The 22,731-nt window shown below is 39.0% G+C and overlaps 3 protein-coding genes across 6 annotated transcripts; 1 reads left to right on the plus strand and 2 right to left on the minus strand.

Moving 5' to 3' along the window:
- Nucleotides 1-5,111: 5,111 nt before the first annotated feature.
- LOC125982136 (claudin-7-B) lies at nucleotides 5,112-8,086 on the plus strand. Of its 2 annotated transcripts, XM_049742393.1 has the most exons (4): nucleotides 5,114-5,599; nucleotides 6,746-6,910; nucleotides 7,001-7,085; nucleotides 7,189-8,086. In XM_049742393.1, the coding sequence occupies exons 1-4, from the start codon at nucleotides 5,377-5,379 to the stop codon at nucleotides 7,340-7,342; spliced, it is 627 nt and encodes a 208-aa protein (XP_049598350.1). In that variant the 5' UTR covers nucleotides 5,114-5,376; the 3' UTR covers nucleotides 7,343-8,086. The 2 variants fall into 2 exon arrangements, with proteins under 2 accessions (XP_049598349.1, XP_049598350.1); XM_049742392.2 differs by having other exon boundaries at nucleotides 5,112-5,599; nucleotides 6,746-7,085.
- A 700-nt stretch (nucleotides 8,087-8,786) lies between these two features.
- On the minus strand, nucleotides 8,787-13,793 carry npm1a (nucleophosmin 1a). The gene is made up of 11 exons (XM_068653096.1): nucleotides 13,613-13,793; nucleotides 12,526-12,605; nucleotides 12,313-12,432; nucleotides 10,692-10,785; nucleotides 10,475-10,596; nucleotides 10,287-10,351; nucleotides 10,108-10,144; nucleotides 9,975-10,037; nucleotides 9,684-9,791; nucleotides 9,522-9,596; nucleotides 8,787-9,425 (listed from the first exon to the last, which is right to left on the minus strand). The coding sequence occupies exons 1-11, from the start codon at nucleotides 13,659-13,661 to the stop codon at nucleotides 9,375-9,377; spliced, it is 864 nt and encodes a 287-aa protein (XP_068509197.1). The 5' UTR covers nucleotides 13,662-13,793; the 3' UTR covers nucleotides 8,787-9,374.
- Nucleotides 13,794-14,093: 300 nt separating this feature from the next.
- On the minus strand, nucleotides 14,094-21,915 carry kcnip1b (Kv channel interacting protein 1 b). Of its 3 annotated transcripts, XM_049742389.2 has the most exons (10): nucleotides 21,729-21,915; nucleotides 21,557-21,659; nucleotides 21,209-21,461; nucleotides 16,120-16,244; nucleotides 15,973-16,042; nucleotides 15,838-15,908; nucleotides 15,637-15,744; nucleotides 15,442-15,546; nucleotides 15,281-15,343; nucleotides 14,094-14,848 (listed from the first exon to the last, which is right to left on the minus strand). In XM_049742389.2, the coding sequence occupies exons 2-10, from the start codon at nucleotides 21,560-21,562 to the stop codon at nucleotides 14,801-14,803; spliced, it is 849 nt and encodes a 282-aa protein (XP_049598346.1). In that variant the 5' UTR covers nucleotides 21,563-21,659; nucleotides 21,729-21,915; the 3' UTR covers nucleotides 14,094-14,800. The 3 variants fall into 3 exon arrangements, with proteins under 3 accessions (XP_049598346.1, XP_049598348.1, XP_049598347.1); XM_049742391.2 differs by lacking the exons at nucleotides 21,209-21,461; nucleotides 21,557-21,659 and having other exon boundaries at nucleotides 21,729-21,906; XM_049742390.2 differs by lacking the exons at nucleotides 21,209-21,461; nucleotides 21,557-21,659; nucleotides 21,729-21,915 and adding an exon at nucleotides 18,006-18,518.
- Between the last annotated feature and the right edge of the window lie 816 nt (nucleotides 21,916-22,731).

Raw genomic sequence — 22,731 nt, forward strand, 5'->3', positions numbered from 1 at the left:
GCACGTTATGCTTGGGGACGGGTGTCGGCGCAAGGGCAACTTTTTGTCATACGCAGAGGATAGGAAAAGGAAAAGCCAATGATAACTGCTCCGTCCCTGCATAGCAATCATTTCAAGTATTGTATATCAAAGTGAGAGTGTGGAGTACAGACTAGGGTGATTTAGCTGTTACGCTGACAAAGTTGGCACATTTTATGAGTTTATATTTAAAAACATCAGACATTCACATCCCTATCCACTTTACAGAGCACTGAAAGAAGGCCCGAGTGGTCATAATACTGAAGGATGCCCCCGCAAGTTGTCAAGACAGTCATACAATATGTAAACAGACAGGGGAAAAAAAAGAATGTTTGGAAAAAAAATGACTGCTAAGACTGGCTTAGTATAAGAAATAAAGTAAGTATGTGGAAGAATTCAAGGAATGTTTAAACAGGTTTGTAAAGTATGTGAATGCATGATTAAGATTTGGGTAAGACAAGACAGAGCGTAGGAGAGAAATAAAGGGCACAAGGATCGATAGATACAGTTAAACACAAACAAGAGACTTGTGACGGTTGCAAAAATGACCGGGTGGTCTGCCAGAGACAGCAAAATCTTTCTGTTCACAAAAAAAAAAAAAAAACTCAGAGGCCAGGTGTGTGGGAAAACTGACTTTCTTGTTTCTGCAGCGCATTTCAAAACATGCTCCTATCCTGACTAAGTTAAAAAAAATAAGTGCATGAGCAGACAGATGCTCTTTTCAGACATACATTAGAAGTTGAGGTAAGATTCTTCAAACAAACCACCCCCGCTACTCAGATCCCTTGTAGAGTAATCGACTATGCACACCCTGGACATTGCTTGAAACATTCAAATCTTAACTTACCATCCCGAAGGATGACAACCCACAAACCACTGGCGATAAAGAATATTAAACTGCTGTACAAGCGAGGAACAATTGAGTTGATGGACTTTTAAACCGCTGTGGTAAATACAAATCATAACTGCATTTTCCTCTAACAAAGACACGCTAATAAAACTTGTTCAATCTTGCAAGAAGTACTTCAAGTGAAGACCAGGGGATCCCGATTGCTGTAACTAATTGCAATGTTTAGAAATTGCAGCAGAGATTACATCCATTACTTTGTCAAGAAAAAAAAAAAAACACATCCACGGACTAATGTCAGAGATTGTTTTTGATTTACATGCAATGGACTAAGCGGTTCAGAAAATGGATGGATGGATGGATGGATGGATGGATGGATGGATGGATGGATGGATGGATGGATGGATGGATGGATGGATGGATGGATGGATGGATGGATGGATGGATGGATGGATGGATGGATGGATGGATGGATGGATGGATGGATGGATGGATGGATGGATGGATGGATGGATGGATGGATGGATGGATGGATGGATGGAATAGAGTCAGTTGTTTTATTTAAAAAAGCAACACTTCAGTTTCCGTTCAATGAATCCAAATGCAATATGATGTGAAATGAAGAAAACAATAATTCTGTCTGAGAAGGATGTTGATTTATTTTTGATTGATTTGTAGTTCAAGGTTCCACAAAGTGTTGCTTCCATTTTCTAATTTATGCACATGTTATAAGATGAGTCACTAATTCTATTCACTCCAGTGGGGAAGCAGAATATGAGCACGGATTATGACCGATGATAGTAAAAACTACTCATAATTTTCACAGGCTTCATAACTTGAAATTAACCATCTTTATAAAGAATACAGCTTAGCAGCCCTTTATCTCACACTTGCAGTCTTTTTTCTTTAAATGGAGTTTTTCTGACAACAAATGGAGAGATTCGATGTGGTCTTTATAAGCTATTCAGCAGTGTGCTGTATTATAAAACCTGTGACTGTGTCAGAGTTCTATCATATTTAATGTATGCTATGTCCATGATACATATGAATAATATACTGTCAAGTCCTTTTTATTCTCTTTATAGCGCTCAGTATGTGTTGTTTGTTTTTTGTTTGATGAATTGTGTTCAATTTCCAATGCAAAGTCTTCAAATAAGTGATAAGTGTGGTCTCTCTTTTTGGTCTGTTGTCTTTTGTTTGCAATGATGCATCGTTACAAATGCCCCCCCCCCCCCCCCCTACTCCCTTGCGTGACCTTCTTCCCAGCTGCTGTGAGACTATATGTTTGTGAAAGATGTATTCAAGTGAAAACACCACCAAAGCTCATATGTGCCCTGTCAGAACCAACAATGACCTACGTGGGCTCATAGTTCTGGTCACGCACGTCTTCCAAAAGTTTCCTTCAACTGTAACTGTAACTGTTTCTCTCTGACCCTCCCCCCCCCCCCCCCCCCCCCCCCCCCCCCACACACACACACACACACACACACACCACCACTTCCCCCTCGGACTCTGGGTGTCTCAATCTCAAGTCAATCTTCTTGTCTTCCAAAAAAAAAAAATCTGATGTTTTCAGAGAAAGAATAGAGACAATTTCAAGCCATAAAGGAACATGGACATTGGCCTTGACGGGCCAAAGAAAGATGGTCTGGATCTGCAGGCATTAGACACACTTCAAGACAGCCAATAAAACAACAAAAACTGGCTTTTTTCCCCCTTCTACTTCTTTATTATTATTATTTTTTTTACAATTCCATAGGAATGAAAACCAGCAATATGCAATGGAACTTTTTACCAGTTTGAAATCAAGGACGTGGAAATTCAACAGAACTGCAATGGATTTCCTATGGCAATCTTTGATCTGCAATAATACTAAATATCTCGAATGACAAATGCTTTCTTTTTCCTGAAATATATGTCTCTGTGGTTTGACTCTTTGGGGATGCATCCCTCTCAGTATCTAACACATACAAGGCCTCGATTTACCCTCTCGAGTAACCTTCCATCATACCTGTGTCTATTTCTACAACTCCTATACCTGAATTAAAAGGAGGTGCGCGATTCTGGAATATTATTCAATAAAACAACATATATTTGTATTGCTGTAAGCAGTGCTGTTAGTGTTTTGTCACCATATGAACAGAATAACATTCAAACAAATGCAACATTGATCTCCCTTTGGTCTTGTATATTTACCACCTAACACCTAAAATTTTGTTTACGCAATGACTGCAATGTAGGTCAACTCCCACTAGGTGGCAGTAAAAAATAGAACACAGCGTGGTTGGCATATTAATCCATGAGTTCAAAGTGTCACTTTACCCCAAGAAGGTGACACCCAAGGAGTGACTAAACTGTCTCTATGTGACAGTCTAGTGATCGACTGCTGATTTGTCCAGGGTGATCCAGGGTGATCCTTTGCCACCATGTACAGCATAACTGGGATAAATAATGATCACATTATATTACATATCCTGCAGTGCATTCCAAAAATTTGCACAAAAGCATATGCTTGAAATGAGGATAGCCTGAGAAAGGCTGAAGAATTACAATGCAAAGAATTCCAGGATGATCCAAAGCATTCCAGGAATCTGGAAGAATTCCAATATGGGAGGAAAAAGATGCAATCAAAAGGAGATTTCCTTACAGAAATCAAATGATAGCTCAGATACACAGCTCACAAAGAGTGGGTAGGTAGCCAACATTTCTGGCCTAATGAAATGCACTATAACCATCACATATTAATTTAATTCGACCTGCACTCACACCTGTTGAGATTTTTTGCCATTCCAAATATCACCCGAAAGATGAATTTCTGTAACATTTTCTTGCAAATATCCAGACACACTCCTTGAATGTGACTAGACATATTACAGACTTCACACACTTGACTCAATGTTAACAGAAACTTTCTGGACAACCTTATCGGAAGAAAAAAACACTACGACCATTACGGTATGTAGCGGATATTGACAAATTATCCATGATTATCCATATTCCCTTAATATATGCGGCATATATAGAACGGCATGAAATGAATGTATTGGTATGTTGGAAAGGGGAAAAGACTAAATCAAAGCTCTGCTTCCAAAATATTGAATTGTGAAGTCAGCCGTCTTTGTGAAAAGGGAGGATTACTCCAGAATATATCAGATGGGTGAATAGATGCAATTACAACTAGTTCACAGCCTCACAGTCAATTAGACAGTACAATGTCAGAATGATTACCATGCTAAATGGATAGCTCATGTAGCACGGATTAGGGTAATTAACTTACAACTCATAGTCATGATCAATCTGAGCAGCATCCGTTTCGGAAGATTACTGAGCATGTGTGCCAGTTTGACATACGGAATAACCTCTGCTGCACAAATGCATTTGGGTGACGTCATCGACTCAGTTTCAGTTGTTGCTTTTCAAGTAACTGTTTTAGTCATCATAGTTGTGACAGATAAAAAAAAACTAAATTACAGCCCGCCTCTGCAGTGTGACTCATAGAGTAGAATCAGTGAGCAAAGTCTTGTCAGTATCAATAGAGACTGAATATGTCCAATGGCAATACCGTTTTGTCTCTTGTGTTTAACTTTGAAATAAACACAGATTAAATGGCAAGTAAATACGTTTCCTGGGTGACATAAAAAATAAATGACAGCAATGTTGTTTTAACATGAAGATCGTGATATCATAATAATGATCATAATCATTATGAAACTCTGTCTGAAATATATTTCTTTCAATGAGTAAATGAGGAAAAACATGTGTATAACGTGGTATTCAGGAGAACAGAATATTTATATTGTGTATTTCTTGGAAACATGGTATTTCATTATGAGGATGAGCATTTCCAGAGCCTCACTTTCAAGATAATAATTGCCCAATTATAATTGAATATATTCAAATGTTTTATGAAGTAAAGATAGCTGTTAAAAAATACTGTTTCGTGTGATTTCAGAATTCAATTCAGTGTGAACATTCATAAAGCTGGGCACAGTAACAATGATTTGCAGGTCTCGAAAAAGTACTATTAATAGTCTTTCATGCAATTATGTGAAAAAAAAAGTTAAAGAAATTCCACTCAAATTAACAACAACAGTATCTGCGCGTTTGTTTTGTCGCAGGTATGCTACGGCAGGATTTTTCCGGAAATGGTTACGTCATGAAACTTGAAGCGCTCCTTCAAGCGGCGCACGCGTCGAAACTGTGTGCGCGCCCCCGCCCACCCGCAGCAGAAACTGACTAAAAAGCTCGCTCCCGCTGTCCACTTCCTATTCAAGGTGCGGCAAAGCAACAGGTGCGCAAGGTGACATCGTCGGCCATACAAGAACCGCCATTACATTTTTATAACTTGCATTTGTAAAGAACAACTGGAATTTTTCTAACAAATTTTAACGTAAAAGCTTTTGGGATTTTTTTCTTTTCCCAACCCTTCTATTTAGACCAGTGAGGAATACTATTGAGCAGGTGGAGGTTTCCTACCTAGTTTTGTAGTCGTCGAAGAGGAAGAAGAGAAAATGGCCAACTCCGGATTGCAGATGTTGGGCTTTGTCCTGTCACTTCTGGGCTTGATAGGCTTGATAGTGGGCACAATTCTGCCCCAGTGGAAGATGTCGTCCTATGCCGGGGACAACATCATCACAGCAATAGCCATGTATGAAGGCCTTTGGATGTCCTGTGCTTTCCAAAGCACTGGCCAGATCCAATGCAAAGTCTATGACTCCATCCTCCAGCTCAACGGTAAGTAATACAACTTAAACTGACCATAATCAAACTTATTTTTATAAATAACCTCCCTTTGAACCACACATTTGTCTTTGAGACTCTCTTAATTGAAGACTGCTAATTTGACTTTAATGTGACCATACTTGTAAGAACAAAATTGGGAAATGCACCACACCTGTAATGGGGAAGTTACCAACTGCCTCTTTAAGCCACTGCTATACTTGCCCTGTTTATTTACAACTGTAAAAATTCCTGTTGCTCGACCTAACCGGTTTAGTTACTTATTGACGCTTCTCCCCAGTAAAAATTAAGCATGTTGTATATTTAAAAAAAAAAAAAAAACCTTCTCGATACTGTATAGCATTTATGAGGAGATTTGAATGTGAATGTTTACAACTTCTGTTTTCTTTCACCTTATCTCTTAACCCTCACTCTCCCACCACACACACATGCGCTATAGTGAATTTTTTAAACGGTTGCAAAATCATGTGGTAGAAAACTGACTGTCAGCCTCACTTGGCTATAGAAGTCACTAGGAGGAAGTAGCCATGTAGGCCTACAATATGAAACAAGGTCAATTTACGTTAACTCCATAAACTACATTTTATGATTCTTATCTGTCTGAAGGCGTTTGAAAAACGGGGTTAGGCTAAATGAGTCAGTCATTATTGCACTTCCTTGTACAGTGTTCAAATTAGTTTTAGACATTTTTCCAATCTCAATCAAACATGCGCAACTCGCCTTTGATAAACAATACTAAAGTAAAGTTCTGCTCAGGAATCACTTGTGAACAATGGTTTGATGTTAAAAAACAGCAATACAAAGAAGCTAAATTCAGGAACATTGCATGCCTTGACTGGACAGAGAGTCTTTGTTTGTGGCTAGAGGTCACAAGCCTAAAATGTTAACCTGTAGCCAGCATGTGAAATTAGGAGTGTCCTCCCATGATGTAACCTGAAACCTGGTCAGACCTGTTTGAGTTTCTTGCACACTTGAGTGCCCCCCCCCTCCCCCCCTCCCCCACTATAATACATTTTCAGGTGTAACCAGCTGAAGTTTATTTTACACTTTCTATCTTTTAGTATCTTTAAAAAAGGGTTTCAATGAGGTTATGCATGTTTACCTTTTCACTGCTTGACAAATTGAGCCCTTTTCCCTTAGGTGCACTCCAGGCAACACGCGCCCTCATGATTGTGAGCATTATCGTAACGGTGGCCGGCTTGGGTGCGGCCTGCATGGGGATGAAATGCACCAACTGTGGTGGAGATGACAAAACGCGCAAGTCTCGCATTGCAATGACTGGTGGCATTATCTTGCTGATTGGAGGTAAGTTTTTTTTTTTTTTTTTTTATATACACACACAATACATTACACATGATCAAGATTTTTTTAACGGCATTCTTTGGCTACCAACAGCTTTGTGCTCCATTATTGCCTGCTCTTGGTACGCTCATGACATCATCCAAGCTTTCTACAACCCGTTCACGCCAGTCAATACAAAGTGAGTGTACGCGCTAATGCAGGATAATTCTATTTTTTCTTAGCTCATGTATGAATCAAATGATGTGCTTACCTTTTCTGATTCCTGTGTAATCTTTTTGAAGGTATGAGTTTGGGTCGGCCATCTTCATTGCCTGGGCTGGAGCCTTCTTGGTTGCAATCGGAGGTGGCATGCTGGCAGCTTCTTGCCCGAGAGGCAAACCTACACCAAAGTACCCCATCTCCAGACCTCCTAGCAGCACCAAGGAGTATGTTTGAGCAGGATAAGGATGCCTTCAAAAAGCAGCATAATTCATCTCGGAAATAGTCAAGACAAGTTGTACCTGTGTATTGGTTTATTCAGGGCAATTTTGAAATGTTACTGTAACTTTTTAACCAACACGTTCAAGTTGCTAGCTACTCAAGAAAGTACACCACCTTTGTACTTTCTGAAAAGATGCGGTCAAATCTTACTTGTATTTTAACACTTGAGCGTTCAAGTTTTCATGAAATCTAAAGTGCATTATCTTATTGGCCATGCCTAAAAATAGAGACCATGTTATGCTGTGCACTTTCACTGTTGCTTGGTGTTAGTGAGAGTAATATGTATGCACTGGATTGAGAACAGATATCGGAGGAAACATTTAAAATCTTTGACAATATTCAAGCTGAATGCTCACAAGTCTTAGCGTCTGGCACCTGAGAAGTGAGATTACAAATTTCCCTTTTTTTGTGCCTTTTATTTATATGAACAAGACAAATTATTCAGTACCACAGTTGACTGCTTCAATCAAGTGCCAGAGTGAAACGCTTAATTTACGAGATTTTTTTTTTCCCCAGCAAGATTGCCAATGTTTTCAGTTTTATCTACGTCAGTGAAGGTGTTCAATAATTGCTGTGTATGTTAATGGATTATACTTGTACTCCTGATTTTAGTTATGGATGTTGCATTCCATTTTTAATGTCTTTTTTTTAATTTGTGATAACGACCATGTTGTACATAAACTGGAAATACAAATTTAACTGACTCCTGTATTCAATCATTAAATTCAGCGACAAAGTCCGTAACTTTGATTTTGCTGACCCCTCGTGGGTAAATACGGTAACTGCACTTTTAGTACAAGTACGCGTTTAATAGATCCAACGCTTCACATTCTTTAATACACTGCCCTAATTTCGTCTGACTTTCCATTTATTCCGACTTCTTCCCCTCTGACCAAAAGTAATCAATGACAGGATTTCAACGGAACCACCCCCATCTGACCCTAATGTTTCTGCTTTTTAGTTTGTCTTCTAATTTACAACCACAGCGCATGAAATGTATATAATCAATTTGACTAAATTTACTGTTCACTATTCTTCCTAGAATGTATATATTGGCTGAGTACATTGCCTTATCAATCCATTAAATGTGAGCCACATCACAGAATGCACCAGAGTGACTTATGAATTGATCATGTCAGAACATTGCAGAAAAGAAAAAGACTCACCAGATTAAGTAATGCACTGCTTAACGGCAGGACGTGGAAACCCTCACCAGAGTTGTAAAAATATCTTGAAAATGTTCATAACCCTTGTCATGTGAAGGACACATTACAATTAGAACCTGACATTTTGCCATTTACCAAAACAGCATATTGACAGTGTTAATCAAATCTGGAGTTAAAAGTATATTTTACAAAAATACACATTATTGGGGGAAAAGTTGACAGAAATCCAAGCATTAGCTAGCGAACCAACTTTATTGAAAACTCGGAATGGTAATCACTAAAACAGGCCTGACCATTGCCTTATGTATTCAGCGGCTATGCGGGCTTTCAAAACTCTGGGTACCAATACAAATGGTGCAATAGCTGTCCAATGACTAATAAATGATGCATTCAGGGATTATGACATGTATAAGACAAAATCAACTGCTTATGTTTTATGTTATGTGAATGAAACCATTAAATGAAGGGCCGGAGAGAAACACAAAAGGCAATTTAAGAAACAACAATCCAAAAACAAAACACATAATCTTCTGCTACCTTCGGTATTCCAAACGACCTTAATTATTCTGTCAGCCAACATCAAGGTCAGACTTGATTTTACACATTTGGTACACCACATTGTTCCACCACAAAATCAACCTATATCACAGCTTTTGGTGTCACGCAACAAGATGTTATATTTATGAAAAATTGCAAGCCAGTCCTTGGTGGCTCCTTCAATAATTCCATTACATTGAATGAGACTGAATGAGAGTGTGAGGCACAGAAGGGTTTAGGGTTGGACAAAAAAAAAAAAAAAAAAGACCTAATAAAAGTGTAGTTTATTTCATGTCCGCGACACTTTGTCGCCACTTCCACAGCTCAGCAACAGCCTGAGGACGGACACACAGACAAAAAGAAAAAATATCTATCAAGCTGACAAACTGTATTAACAATGAATATAAAGGTACCAAATATGCATACACTACCTGGGCATCAGAGACTCTATAAGAATTCTTCAGATAGTTCGCGAATTTAGCCTGGACTTTGGGGAGCACTGTGCCCTGAAACAGACTCAAAAATGACTGACAGCACCAAGACATTGACTGATCAAAAAAAAAAAAAAAAAAAAAAAAAACATTATCACTAACCTTCTTCATCACCTCGGTCATCTTTGCTTGGATCTCAGGAAGCGTCAAGGTTTCCTTGGGGGTTGGTGGAGTCTTGGGAGATTTTCCTCTTTGTCTGGGGGTCTTCACCTTTACAGAGCAGTAGATAAGGTGATGAGTTTAGTTTGATTTTGTTGGATTCATGTGGACAAATGCATACAAATTGTATCGATAGGGCTTTGATTTCTGAAAGGCATATGCAACATCGCTTGGCAACAACAAGCGCAAAAACATCCAAAAGGAAAATTTAAAATACGACTAAATATTAGTTACCTGCTTTGGAGTAGTGGGTTTTGAATTTTTGCCATTCTGAGCAGATTTTGGTGTGGGCTTTGCCTGTTGAATACAAAGGTGTTAAGCATAAAACCAGATGTAGCTGAACTGGATATTATAAATGTTTATTTACCTTAACAGGGGTTTCCTGCTCCTCCTCCTCCTCATCCCTACGTAAAAAAAAAAAATATATATATATCAGTTGTCTGGAAAACCTCCATAATCCTTATTTTTCAATGACCAAATGAGATGTAACTCCACTCAAAGAGTTCAAGCTAGTAGTAACGCAATGTATATTTGCTGAATACGCACTCATCGTCTTCATCGTCGTCGTCGTCATCATCATCATCTGCATCAAGTGCCACCTTCATTTTTTTCTGCAGAGCATTAAATGTGAACCAAAGCACATTTCAATCAAGAAAAAACTGTTAAGGCAAACGGATCCTGCTCAGTCTAGCTGGCTTTTACTCAATGCTCATTGGCCGGCTAATGCCACGAACCTGAGACTTGTGCGCAGGAGAGGAGGCGGGTCGTTTCTTGGACAGTTTTACATCTTCCTCTTCTTCCTCCTCCTCGTCATCATCATCAAAATCTTCCTCAAAGGACCGGTCAGATTCCATCACTGCAGCGGGAATTCAGAAGAGTTAAAAGAAACATCGATGCGGATTTGGACAAAACACGAATTTTAACATTTAACTATCCCACACCAAAACTTACTGACGAGATGTTGCCCGCTGATATGGATCGGACCAGAACCTGATTTCAGACGGAACACTGCAGGCGGTGAGATGGTGAAACCTCCAAGACACACCTGGGGGAAATAAACACATTAAGTGTTTACACTAAAATGATGTTCTTCCAGGACTTCATTTGAACCTTTTAGCCCAGGTATGGGCAAACTACGGCCCGCGGGCAACATCCGGCCCGCCAACCCTAAATAAATTGCATTATTAAACATTTTTTTTTCAGTCATTTTGCCTGCAATGACTGTGTTTCCCCAGTAGATGGGGAACCACTCGCCTGCGCATTTACTACTAGAAGCAGTGTCAGAAAGCTCGGTGCACACTCAAGTGCGTGTACGTAGTCAGTAGTACGGAAATGGCGCACTCGCGCTCTATTTGTATCAGTGCCGAATTTAGAGCGTGGGCTGTGACGACAGCATTCTTGTAATTTGCGCGCCGAGCTTTCGGATACAGTTTTACGCTAAAGCCACCCACAAACCTTCCCCTGGAATCCTTCCATTAAAATGAGTCGCCCATGGAAAAGCAAGGTGGACACTGAGTGCCGAGTGTTTAAAAAGAGTGGCCAATTTGGCTCGACGTACGCGACGTGACGTTCAGCCACATGAACATCAACCCGTCACTGATCTAGGTAAACGGACCAACACCTCGGATCTCTCCTAAGAATTGCCACAACAAATTTTACTCCAGACTATGACACACTATCAAAAAAAGGGAGACCAACAACACTGTTCCCACTGAAAATGAAGGGGAGGCTTTCAGGTTTGTTGTAAAAAAATGCATTTTGAATATGAGCTGTACAAATAGCAGGGATTGAAACTAGCGACCATTCTCATTTTCAAACAATGCAGGATGCTCAAGGACATTGATGCACCACCTGTTTGTGACTAATCTTAACCTGTAAAGTTCTTAAGGCTTACTTTAAGGAAGTGTTTCCCGTTTCCTCACCTCTGTTACCAGGTGTTTGTGAGTTAAAACTCTGCTCTGATTTTCAGATACCCCTCACCGTGTTGCGGTTTTGATTACTTTATTTGGATGTATGCTTTCACCGATTCTTCAAGATGATATATTTGGTCAGAATGTTTGCCGTTTGATGTGATCTCATAAGATAATCATCTTTTATTAATCTGACCTGCAGGCACTGAAGTGATGGAGACTGTTATTCATAATAACAGTGTCGTATTTTATGAGAATCACTGATAGCAGTTTTTTAGGGATTTTTTTTAATGCTGTTAATAAATGCATTTGTTTTCAAAAAACTTTTTTTGAATATCCATGCTTTACTACCTACTAAAGGCCAAAACCTTTTATGCAATGACCTTTACAGGTCGTTTATATTACTTCACACAAACACTACATCCATTTGCTCCTGGTTCAGCCCCCCGGTCAAAATTTAGAACCCAATTTGGCCCGCAAGTCAAAACGTTTGCCCACCCCTGTTTTAGCCAGTTAGAAGTTCTTAAAACTATTATCACCCATGACCCAATTTTGGAGGTTCACTAGTGTTCAGAAATAACACAAACCAGTATTCCTCAACTGATGTGTCGGGACCAAAAGATGTGACCAAAAACTACACCCGCCCTGTGGTGGATACTCACACATGGCAGAGTGGAAGGTTTCAGAGAAACCACTACTGCAGTCACCTTCTGACCCTCAGAGTCTTTTCCTTCCACCTCCACGACTTGAAGCTCATCTTTGGTGGCCGGGTCTGTACACGCCTGCACGGAGCATAATTCAGTTCATTGTAAACTTTAAATAAGCCTTCAATTTTCTTCTGCGATTGAGTTGTGAGCAAATGCATGGGTGTTTACCATTCGTAGATCCAGCTGATGCTCAAAGTCATCATCCTCAGGATTGAATGTGACTTCCTTTCCAGATTCAAGCACACAACCTGATGAAGACAAAGTCAATATGATGAGTTGAGACACAAACACAATTCAAATGGCTGTTCAGTGGCTTTTCTGTGAGAAAACCTGGACATATATATTTATCTTAAATATATATCTGCAAAAGGCTATTTTTGAACAGTGCAATATTCTTAACGCCCTTTGATCGTTTGTACGCTATAACGCCATTGTGACGTAGTGAAATACTAGCATGCCCACACGGGGGCGCCATTATATCACAATGGCCTTTTCCACGTGGCCTGGCCCAACCTTTACTTTTAGCTCGTAGCAAAGAGTCTATTCAACGCGAAAAGGTATTTGGGAAAATATAGACCATCAAACCAATAATCTCGCTTAAAACACTACACAAACTAAGCTGTGAGGAACAATACAAGTACAGCACGACACTTCGATCACTGCCTTTGTGATGGGTACATGCAAACCACTACGAAATGTACAATAAATCGTCACAGAGTTGTTACATGTTTGTAACAGAGAGCGTTGTACTACGAAATCGCGAAGCATCCATGAAAAGGAATATGTGAAAGGGGGGAAAAGGAATATGTGAAAGGGGGGAAAAAAAACACCTTGGCCCACATGTGAGAAACAACGTTGAGCCGACTGTACGTACGTACGATCGGGGGTCAGCGACTAAACCCCTCGCTAGTTAAGTAAAAGTCCACTCTAAATGATCGCAAGGCGAAACCAAGAATAAGTTAAATAAAAATAGAGAATACACGTTTTAAAATCAGCATTGCTCGTGCAACGACGGGGGACGCCATGTTTGGGCTAAACACGTGTGGAGCAGCATTGAGCCAGTACGACACACATTGACCGAATATGACTAAACGTGTCACTCCAAAACGTCATCGAGTCGCAATAAACTGCCCTACGTATGAAAGACACACACTATTTCATCCATTTTCATTTAAAAAAATAATAACTTATCTACCACGAAAAACGAAGAGAATATCCGCTGCTCTTCGCATTTACGTCAGTAAAAGTGACTTACCATAAATAAACGTCTGTGGGGCCATTTGTTCTTCGTCCATACCGTTCATTCTGTAAAATTAAAGGACGGTTATCTGTGCAAGCAACTTAGAAAAAAGACGAAATGCGGCAGGTCAGGCGATACACCTCACACTAGTGCGAAAACTGGCGTGTTTCACTCCACCCCCTCGATCTTCTTCTTTGGTCTTTTCTTCTTTGGTGTTTAACTGCTGTTTGCATACTGGATATTACCGCCATCTATAGATCAATTTTTAGTACTGCTTTACTTTACAATCTAGTTTAGATTTCGGATATGCGAGTTTAAAAATCGATTAACACCACCAGTGGATGCATGAAACTATAACTACTATTATTGATTTAGCAACCATTTTTAATCTTTTATGTTACTTTGCAATACACGAGATGGTGTTGGTTGTTTTGTCTTTTTGTGCTAACTCCTCAGCCAATTCAGCATTGAAACAAACGTCTGAAATAAAACGCACTCAATGCTTTACATTTTTATTTGTATGGCTTAGAATTCTATTTGTGAGGGTGAGACAAATCAATTGCAAACTAAGACCTGAGTTTGTGACATCCCACTTATATTGTACATCAAAGAGCAAAAAGCATGTTCCACAATACTTTTTACACTTTCAAAACAAAAAGGAATAACCAAAAATCAAAGTCAGAAAAATACAACATTTAAAGTATATTATTTTTAAATAGACATGAAGACCAGTACATAAACGAGTAACATGACTCAAAGACCCACATACTATTCCAAGATGAACAACAGATTAAGAACATTACAGCCAGACATATACACCACGACAAATCCTTGTGCAAATCTAACAAATATTTGCAGATAGAACTTTTGGAGAAGCAAACATTTTAGGAGCATCTTTGGGCAACTAATGAATACACACAAGCAATTACACGCAATTATCTTTAACTGACCCTCCACTAAAACACAGGACAGTTTTACTTCCTTGCCTTTCTCAGGGGTCACTTTGAAACACTCAAAACTTTGCAACAATAATTCCAATCAATTTCTGTTATGCAAGTCTTTGCAGGGAGCCCGTCTGTATTCAATCCACTGTTGGATACAAGGGCAAGAAGAGAGACTGAATGCACTGCACGTATTCATCCACACACGTACACAAACTAGCCCTCTTATTTGGACATTTTCTCATTTTCTCCTCCTCCTGGCCTAGATCACATTCTCAAAGAGTTGCATGGATCTCATCATGATTTCATCCTGTGAGGAGAAACATTACAAATGACCACTGTTGAGTGATGTAATCCATATATATGTATATATACATATATATGTTATGTTATGTTGTGTTAGGCTGGTACATATATACATATATACATATATATACATATATATACATATATATATATATATATATATATATATATATATATATATATATATATATATATATATATATATATATGTACCAGCCTAACACAAAATGCCATAACTGGGCCTTGACATGAGATATTTATTATTTGGGTTGTAGAAAGCACAATGTAGGACTGTACTGCATTTTTACATAATACTACATCTATGAACGTCAATTCAACTGAACTTGTGTGTAAAGGTATGATTTGGGACATTCAAGACACCAAATTTCATTGTGGCTATAAAAGAAAAGAAAATTCCAACTGAGAAAAGACATACCTCCTGGCAGGCTATTACAAACTCCTCCAAAGTTACCACTCCATCTCTGTTTTTGTCCATTTTCTGTGGCAGCAAAAAATCACAACATGAGTCAGCAAATGTAAGTAAGCTAGACTAGCCTATATGGACTCTTCTCATAGCAAACACATTGCTGAACTTACCTGAAAGAAAGCATCCACATGCTGCTGTGCCACATCTCCCTTCAGTGCAGGGTGAGTGTACCTGCCCATCATGTCATAGATGGCCTTCACAATCTCTGTCATCTCCTACAAGAAAAGATGATGCACAAATGGACTCAATGACAGAACAAAAATCGTTCATGAAGATTCTCGACCACAAAGTTGTACAATGCTCACCTCCCTATTTATGTATCCATCTCTGTTAATGTCATAAAGATGAAATGTCCATTCAAGTTTTTCCCTCAAGGTTCCTCTCAGCAGGATAGACAAGCCCATTACAAAGTCCTGACGGCAAAAGGTCAAAGTGTCACTGCACATGTGGCAGCCAAATCATTATGTACCTCATGCAATTAATTGGACTTCTTTTGCAGTTGTTACCTTAAATTTAATGGAGCCATTGTTAGTCGTGTCAAATGCATTAAAAAGGTAATGTGCGTACATACTTGCATCTGCAATACAAGAAACAACAAAATATGTGAGATCTGCTTTGAAACATATGACTCAATAATTTACCTCCATGGGGAAAAAATTGTGCATAAATGTGTTTAAACGTCTCCTCATTTACGACTCCACTTGGACATTCCTGCAGAAAAGGAGAAAGACAACTGCTTAAAAGACATTTGGAAGCCTTTGATTATATGAACGTGAGCTGTGATTTACATTCTTGAAACCACGATAGAGAATCTGGAGCTCCTGCTTGCAGAAGTTAGTTTGGGATTCCAGTTGTTCGAGAGCCTCCGGCCGATGACACACTGTTGTCATCTCGAGGTCATCATCTGTTTTATCTACAGAGAATAAAAAATACATTTAATGCAATCCAAGATTAACTGTTGCCGTGTTGTGCTTGAAAGAGTTTGTAGAACCATAAAAATTGTGATACATTGTGCAGATATGACTCAGCGAACACATATTCAATCTGTTTTGTCTGCAGAGTAAAATGCTTATTGAGGAATTTAATACCCTACCTAGAAAATTTATTCACAGTAATAAGGTGCCTGGTACTGTTGAACATATTTAACTGTTGAGAAATTATTAATTTTAATAATAATATTAATATTTAATATTATTAAGAATAATTTAATTAATTAATTAATTAATTAAATTAATACTATTATTATTTAATATTATTATTTATTTAATATTATGTTAATATTACCAACGTACTTCCCTCGTGATCACGCAACCATGTGATATTAAAAAAACTGAGAATTGGAATTGGCAGGTGTCGATTAGATGAGGGTGAGGAGTGTGAGGAAAACATAGCAGCTTGAAGGTTATGTGACAAACGTGGTACTGATGTCACAAGCATGATGAGTTATTTTCTGTCAAACTGCCTGGAGGATAACTCATCTTGAAATAATTTTCTTTGCCCAACACAAATAAAAGAATAAAATAAGCGATGATAACCAGCATTTGTGGAAATAGTCCGACCATAAGATTGTGCTTGGAGGAAAGTGATGGAGATAATGAGAGATGTGTCAAATGGTAATAAAGGCCCAGAGGAAACGGCATCATTTGTGAATGACACCATCTTGCACTGTTTACACAAATAATATCAGCGAGTGTTTGCCCGGGTGCTGCTTTCTCCCATTGTTTACATGGTTGGATCCAGTAAGCAGATGGTGAACCATCCATTCATTGAGAAATCATTCCTGATGTAGGCCACAGTGCAGCGTTGCCAATTCAATAACAATCCTATGTAAGACATGTCCAATATATGCAATTCTGTCCTTGCACGGATGGCGTCACATATTCGTTGTTAGAACTGCACTTCTTTAATATTGATGATCAAGTTGATCAAGTAGTCAACACGTGTCTCATGTCAAGTGACCACTTTGTTACAGATAACTGCATGAGGAGCATTCCATCTTTCCAGTGTAAACAAATTGCAGACATATGTCAGACTCTAATCACACAGGTTGTCGGTGTGCATCTTTACAATGTCAATCTGGTCGACTACAACAATTGTATCATTCATCCTGACACAATATTGTTCACTCTTCAACCGGGTCTCCATGACAACAAGCTTCTCGTGCATGAGGTTGTGGAGAGAGGTATGATATGTGAGCTGGGTGTTAATTCACATGCAACGCTTGTTTCTCTCTTCCGCACGTACGCGTGCGGGGGGCACACGTATCATTAAAGAGTCAGGGACCGTGATTTTGCTCGCTGCTTATCTTCAAGGACAGCCTACTTGATGGTACACTGTAATCTCTCCATCATAAACACGTCGTATGAGATATGACTCTGGATATAGTGCCAGCAAGGGCGGCTCAAATTGAAACGTCCCATCGTCTATTGATTCTATTCTTTTCATTTATCAGAATGTCTACTATTTAAATGCATTTGTTTCATTGTTATCATATAAATCTACAAAGCACACTATAAATCTACAAAACACACTTGCTATTTTTTTTCAGTCCTCCACATGTGTAAATTGTCATTACTCTGTTCACTAAGCACATGTTGCACTTGTGCGGCAAAAAACACGAGCAATACTTCCATAAATGTCCCCGTTCATTCTTTTTTCTCTAATCTTGACATACCTCTTGTCGGTCTTCTCTGCTTGGTTTGCATGGTCAAAGTTCCCACCACTGCACCCATGTTGTCGCCGCGGTAACCAGCCTGACCAAACAGCCCAGATTGTAGTAGTGTTTTTATTTCTTTTTTGTTGTTATTTTTTTCCCCCCTCCACGATGGCAGTCCGGGGGTCCCTCGTTGTCTCCTTTCACAGCTGCAGATCTCGGATGGGATTTCCTCTCGCAGCTTTCACTGAAAGTCGACTCTCCTCCAAGTGACGATTCTCTTGGATTTCTGAGCTCATCTTCAAACACACGCATGAGCTGCCTCTTCGCTGCCACTCCCTCTTTTCTGTGTCTCCCTCCATTCATCTGTCCCCCCTCTTTCCATTTCCCTGCCTCCTCATGTTGTTGTGGCGTATTGCTATACTGATGCAGTGCTCACTACTAACACCAATGGCAGCAGGTGAAGGACAGCTGAAGCTGACACATATTTGCGTGGATAGGTAATCATAGACTCTCTTGCTATGTGTGCAAAAGAATGAGTGCAGACACCGTCAGCTTGTTAATTTTGTATCAAATAATTTCTTTGATACTGTATGTAAACTCACTATTCCTTTTACTATGTGTCAGAGAATGACATCTTTGAAAATCCTACATTTTTGTTCCATTTTTCTTCTTCAATGCGGTTCAATTTCTTGAAAAGTTTTTCAGCGTTGAGACATGATTATTTGAGGAATACAAAACACAAAGTGAAGCCACTGTGGGGTTCTGTTGGTGCTAGTGGTTATGCTGAAGGCCCCCGGCAATAGAAAGCAGACCCAAGAACCATATCCATCATGATTGCATGACATTGTTTTTTTGCTCCGGAGGGAAATCAATTTCTATATTCAGAAGACTATCACAGACCTGTGCAATTCCCTTGACAGATTTTTTTTTGCCATCTCCAACCCTGCCTGCACAGGGATGTGCCAAGTTTGCTGCACTGCAGTCTATAACATCATTATCTTTTCATTAGCTTCTCAACACCTCATGAGCTGCAACATAGCACCAACACACAGACAACCTCGTCATCCCAAGCCTTCTTCAGAAGCAGTAAATAGATTAGGCAGGATTGTACGCAAGGATAAGGACAAGCAGATAAAGACTGCATACAGTATCAACTGATGTAATAAAAAAATCATTTTTAGTGACATATGAGAAGTGTTTCATGGCTGCACCACAAGCTCTTAAGGGCCACAACTAGAAAAATGCTAAATTTGACATTTACAACTCGATTATGGCCAGGAAAAAAGCCATCTAAAAATGGTCACTATATTGATGGTTTAATCACGTTAGCCAAAGTGCAACGTCTCCCTTGATGCACCTCAAACGGGGTTTAAATGCACCGCAACTGCCGCAAAAGAATAACAAGCTTACCCCTCTTGTTATTTTTTTTATATTTCTCACTGAAACGTGCACGCGATTAGAGCACCCATTAAATATTTAATCTCGGCCTCTGTTTCATCACCTTAGTGCGTCACCCACAGGCTTCATGTACCACGAGACGGTCAACATACAGTACAGTTAAGTCAAGGTGTAGATGTCTTTCATGAATCATCAATTCTGTACACTGTGTTTTCCAGGGAGTATCAAAACTGTACCTTTACATTTTGAAAAGTCTTGATTTTACTTTAACTCTACCTACTCGTGGAAATCCGTACGAGTCAACTTGCCTATGAAATGTGAATTTTAAAAGGATTTTTTCCCTCACAGGATATGACTTTCGTAAATGATTCATAGTAATTGTAAATCGATGACAGGAGTAAAAATGACAGAAACTAATTAACACCAAAATAAATATTTAAAGTTTCTGATCAAGTATGTTGTTGTCATGGATATGCACACTCACCCGTCAAGGCAGTAGAGTCATCCTATACACAACCTAATAAGAGCACTTTATAAAGACAATGATGCTCGTATTGCAGCTTTTTTTATGTTATTTTTTTTTTAACTTTTTTGTAAGATACCATAAATACTGGAAATATGACGTAAATGCCAGTCTCACTGCTGACTACAAATAACATGGCCAACCAATGAAATGTTTTCTATGTACTGTACAAGATGTGACGTTACTCTACCGTGGGGTGGCAGCAGAGCACCAAATTACCCTAGAATGTGCAGCTAAAGCTCCATTGCAAATGTTTCCCCCCTTTTTACTCCACTGCACAACTACAAAATAAAAATGACCATTAGAAAGCAGTATGCCTCATTCCAGTGTGAAGATGGACCTTAAGAGGGTGAGCAACAGTAAGATCACATGCAACAAACCCATATGAACATTTCACTGAGTGTTACAAAGAATGCCTGAGAGTGAAAAGGGCAAGATAAAAATAAATCTCAATGATGGCGGTTACATAAAAGTACGCAGAGAGGTGATGTAAAAAATTAAAAGCTGCGAGGCACTACGGCTCCACTTCACTGTCTTCACAACCAGAGCCAGAAAAAAAAGGAATGATGATAAAGGCTACCATTCAGACTCAAATAACCTTAGGCATAGTAGATACTATGTGTAAAAACACAAGCCAGCGTACAAAATTATATTTTTGCTATATAAATATCATGTTTACATATAAATATAATGTAGTGAATGCAATACTTAGAAACCTTCAATGCAGCCTACTTCCAAACAAAGCAACCTTGAGAAAGGGGTGTACAATGGAAATGAGGCTTTCAGGGTCATGAAGTACTATATCAGTGGGACATTCTTCCACAGCTCAGCTCTTTTTAGCCGTGAATGTTTAAATGATGAAGATGAATATGGATGCTGCTGCATTTTCAAGTGGAGCATTTGAAAGGTGACTGGGCTGAGTTTCATGGTTCACGTCACTACGTGTTCAGTATGTAGAAGGGCCCAAGGGGCGGAAATAAAAAAAAAAAATGAAATCAACTCCATGTGCGGGAGATGAGTCTTTACATTCTACAGCTCTCCTGACATGGTTGCGTGCGTGAAGTTAAATATGTGTAGGCAGTGTATTCGAATTTTCCTTCATGCGTATTCTAATAGAAACTCAGAGGCTTGCAGAAAAAGATGAGCGTGTTTGAATTGTTCTAAGATGCTTAACATAGAACAGGAGCACAGAAAACTAATACACACACAGCTATTGAAAGTGATCTGTAATAAGTACGTCATCAAGTTTAGAGATACTTTTTAAGGGTGACACTGTGTCCAGATGTAAAGAGTGAAGTACCTTTAGCGAGGCTTCCTGAAAGCAATCTCTGAACAGATTGGATTAACTTGAGCACCCCCTGTCGACAGCGGGCTGTACAGCCAGTCATCCTCGTATAGCAGCACAAACAGACAGACTTGAGAATTGTCTGGTAAAGATCCGATCCGATTCTTCCTCTGGACCTCAAAAAGGATTTGGGCTGGAGCAGTCCTTTTAGGAGATAATAGTTCAGGGGGCGGGCTTGAGAGGAATCCACCTCAGTAGTTACAGTACACTGCAAAGTGGTTGTGGAGAGCCATCATCGTCATTTGAAGTTTGAGGGAAAAAATTAACCAAATGCTCTTTCTTTGCAAATTCAACGACACTTACATTCATGCAGCTTTTTCCTCTTGAAGTTCCATCTATAAAGTCTACTGTGCCCCCCACAAGAAGAAATTATGAAAAATGTCTTGCAAGTTTAAACTCCCGGTATCTGATTAGAGAGAGATAAGATATATATACATATACAGTTCTGCTCTCTGAAGGAAAAAAATCTACTCACATTGTTGTAGTCGTATCAGCAGCTGTTTTCTCTCTCTGGAAATGCTTGTTTCTCTCGAGGCTACTTGAACTGTAGTGTGGGGCTCGAAGGAGGCTGGATGAAGGTCTGTGGTTTATCTCTCCTCTGGTGCACGTAACAGATTCGGACTTGAGAGTGCTAACAGCACTTAACAACAACGCACCCTCCTCTTCTTTTATATCTGAGCTCCCTCCTCTCTCTATTTGGTCATGTCTGATCTCTAAGGTTTGATTTTATGATATCAAGTCATTTGTGCGAGGTAATTTTCTCTCATGCATTTCATATTTTCTTGTATCAAACATGCACATTTAAATACTGCCACCTTGTTGGCCACATTCTGTCTTCATTTTATGAGGAATTGTGCTTTGCTTGGAGTGCCAAAGCGCAAAGGTTGTCTTTATTCAAACGTAGTGAAGCTGTATTTGCATTCTCCTTTTGCAAGCAAAATAGCTGAAGAGATTTTTTTTTTCTCTTTCTCACCACCTACGTAAATACACCTACACTGTAAATGGTTGCATAATGTGTGAATGCATTTCGCCATAATAACACCATTTGAACTGCATAAGTACAAACTATCAGAGGTGCTATGCAATTTAGAATTTTTTTTAGATATAATATTGACAATTTCTTTTACTTAAAAATAATTTTGTTGACAGAATTTATATTCCTTTTGGTCTTTGTCCATTCGAACTGCATAAGTACAAACTAACAGAGGTGCTATGCAATTTCAATTTTTTTTAGATATAATATTGACGATTTATTTTACTTAAAGATAAGTTTGTTGACAGAATTTATATTCCTTTTGGTCTTTGTCCATTGTCCATTTGAACTGCATAAGTACAAACTAACAGAGGTGCTATGCAATTTCAATTTTTTTTAGATATAATATTGACAATTTCGGTTACTTAAAAATAATTTTGTTGACAGAATTTATATTCCTTTTGGTCTTTGTCCATTGTCCATTTGAACTGCATAAGTACAAACT

Source organism: Syngnathus scovelli, chromosome 15 (assembly GCF_024217435.2).
Source record: "Syngnathus scovelli strain Florida chromosome 15, RoL_Ssco_1.2, whole genome shotgun sequence".
In the NCBI taxonomy this organism is placed as follows: domain Eukaryota; kingdom Metazoa; phylum Chordata; class Actinopteri; order Syngnathiformes; family Syngnathidae; genus Syngnathus; species Syngnathus scovelli.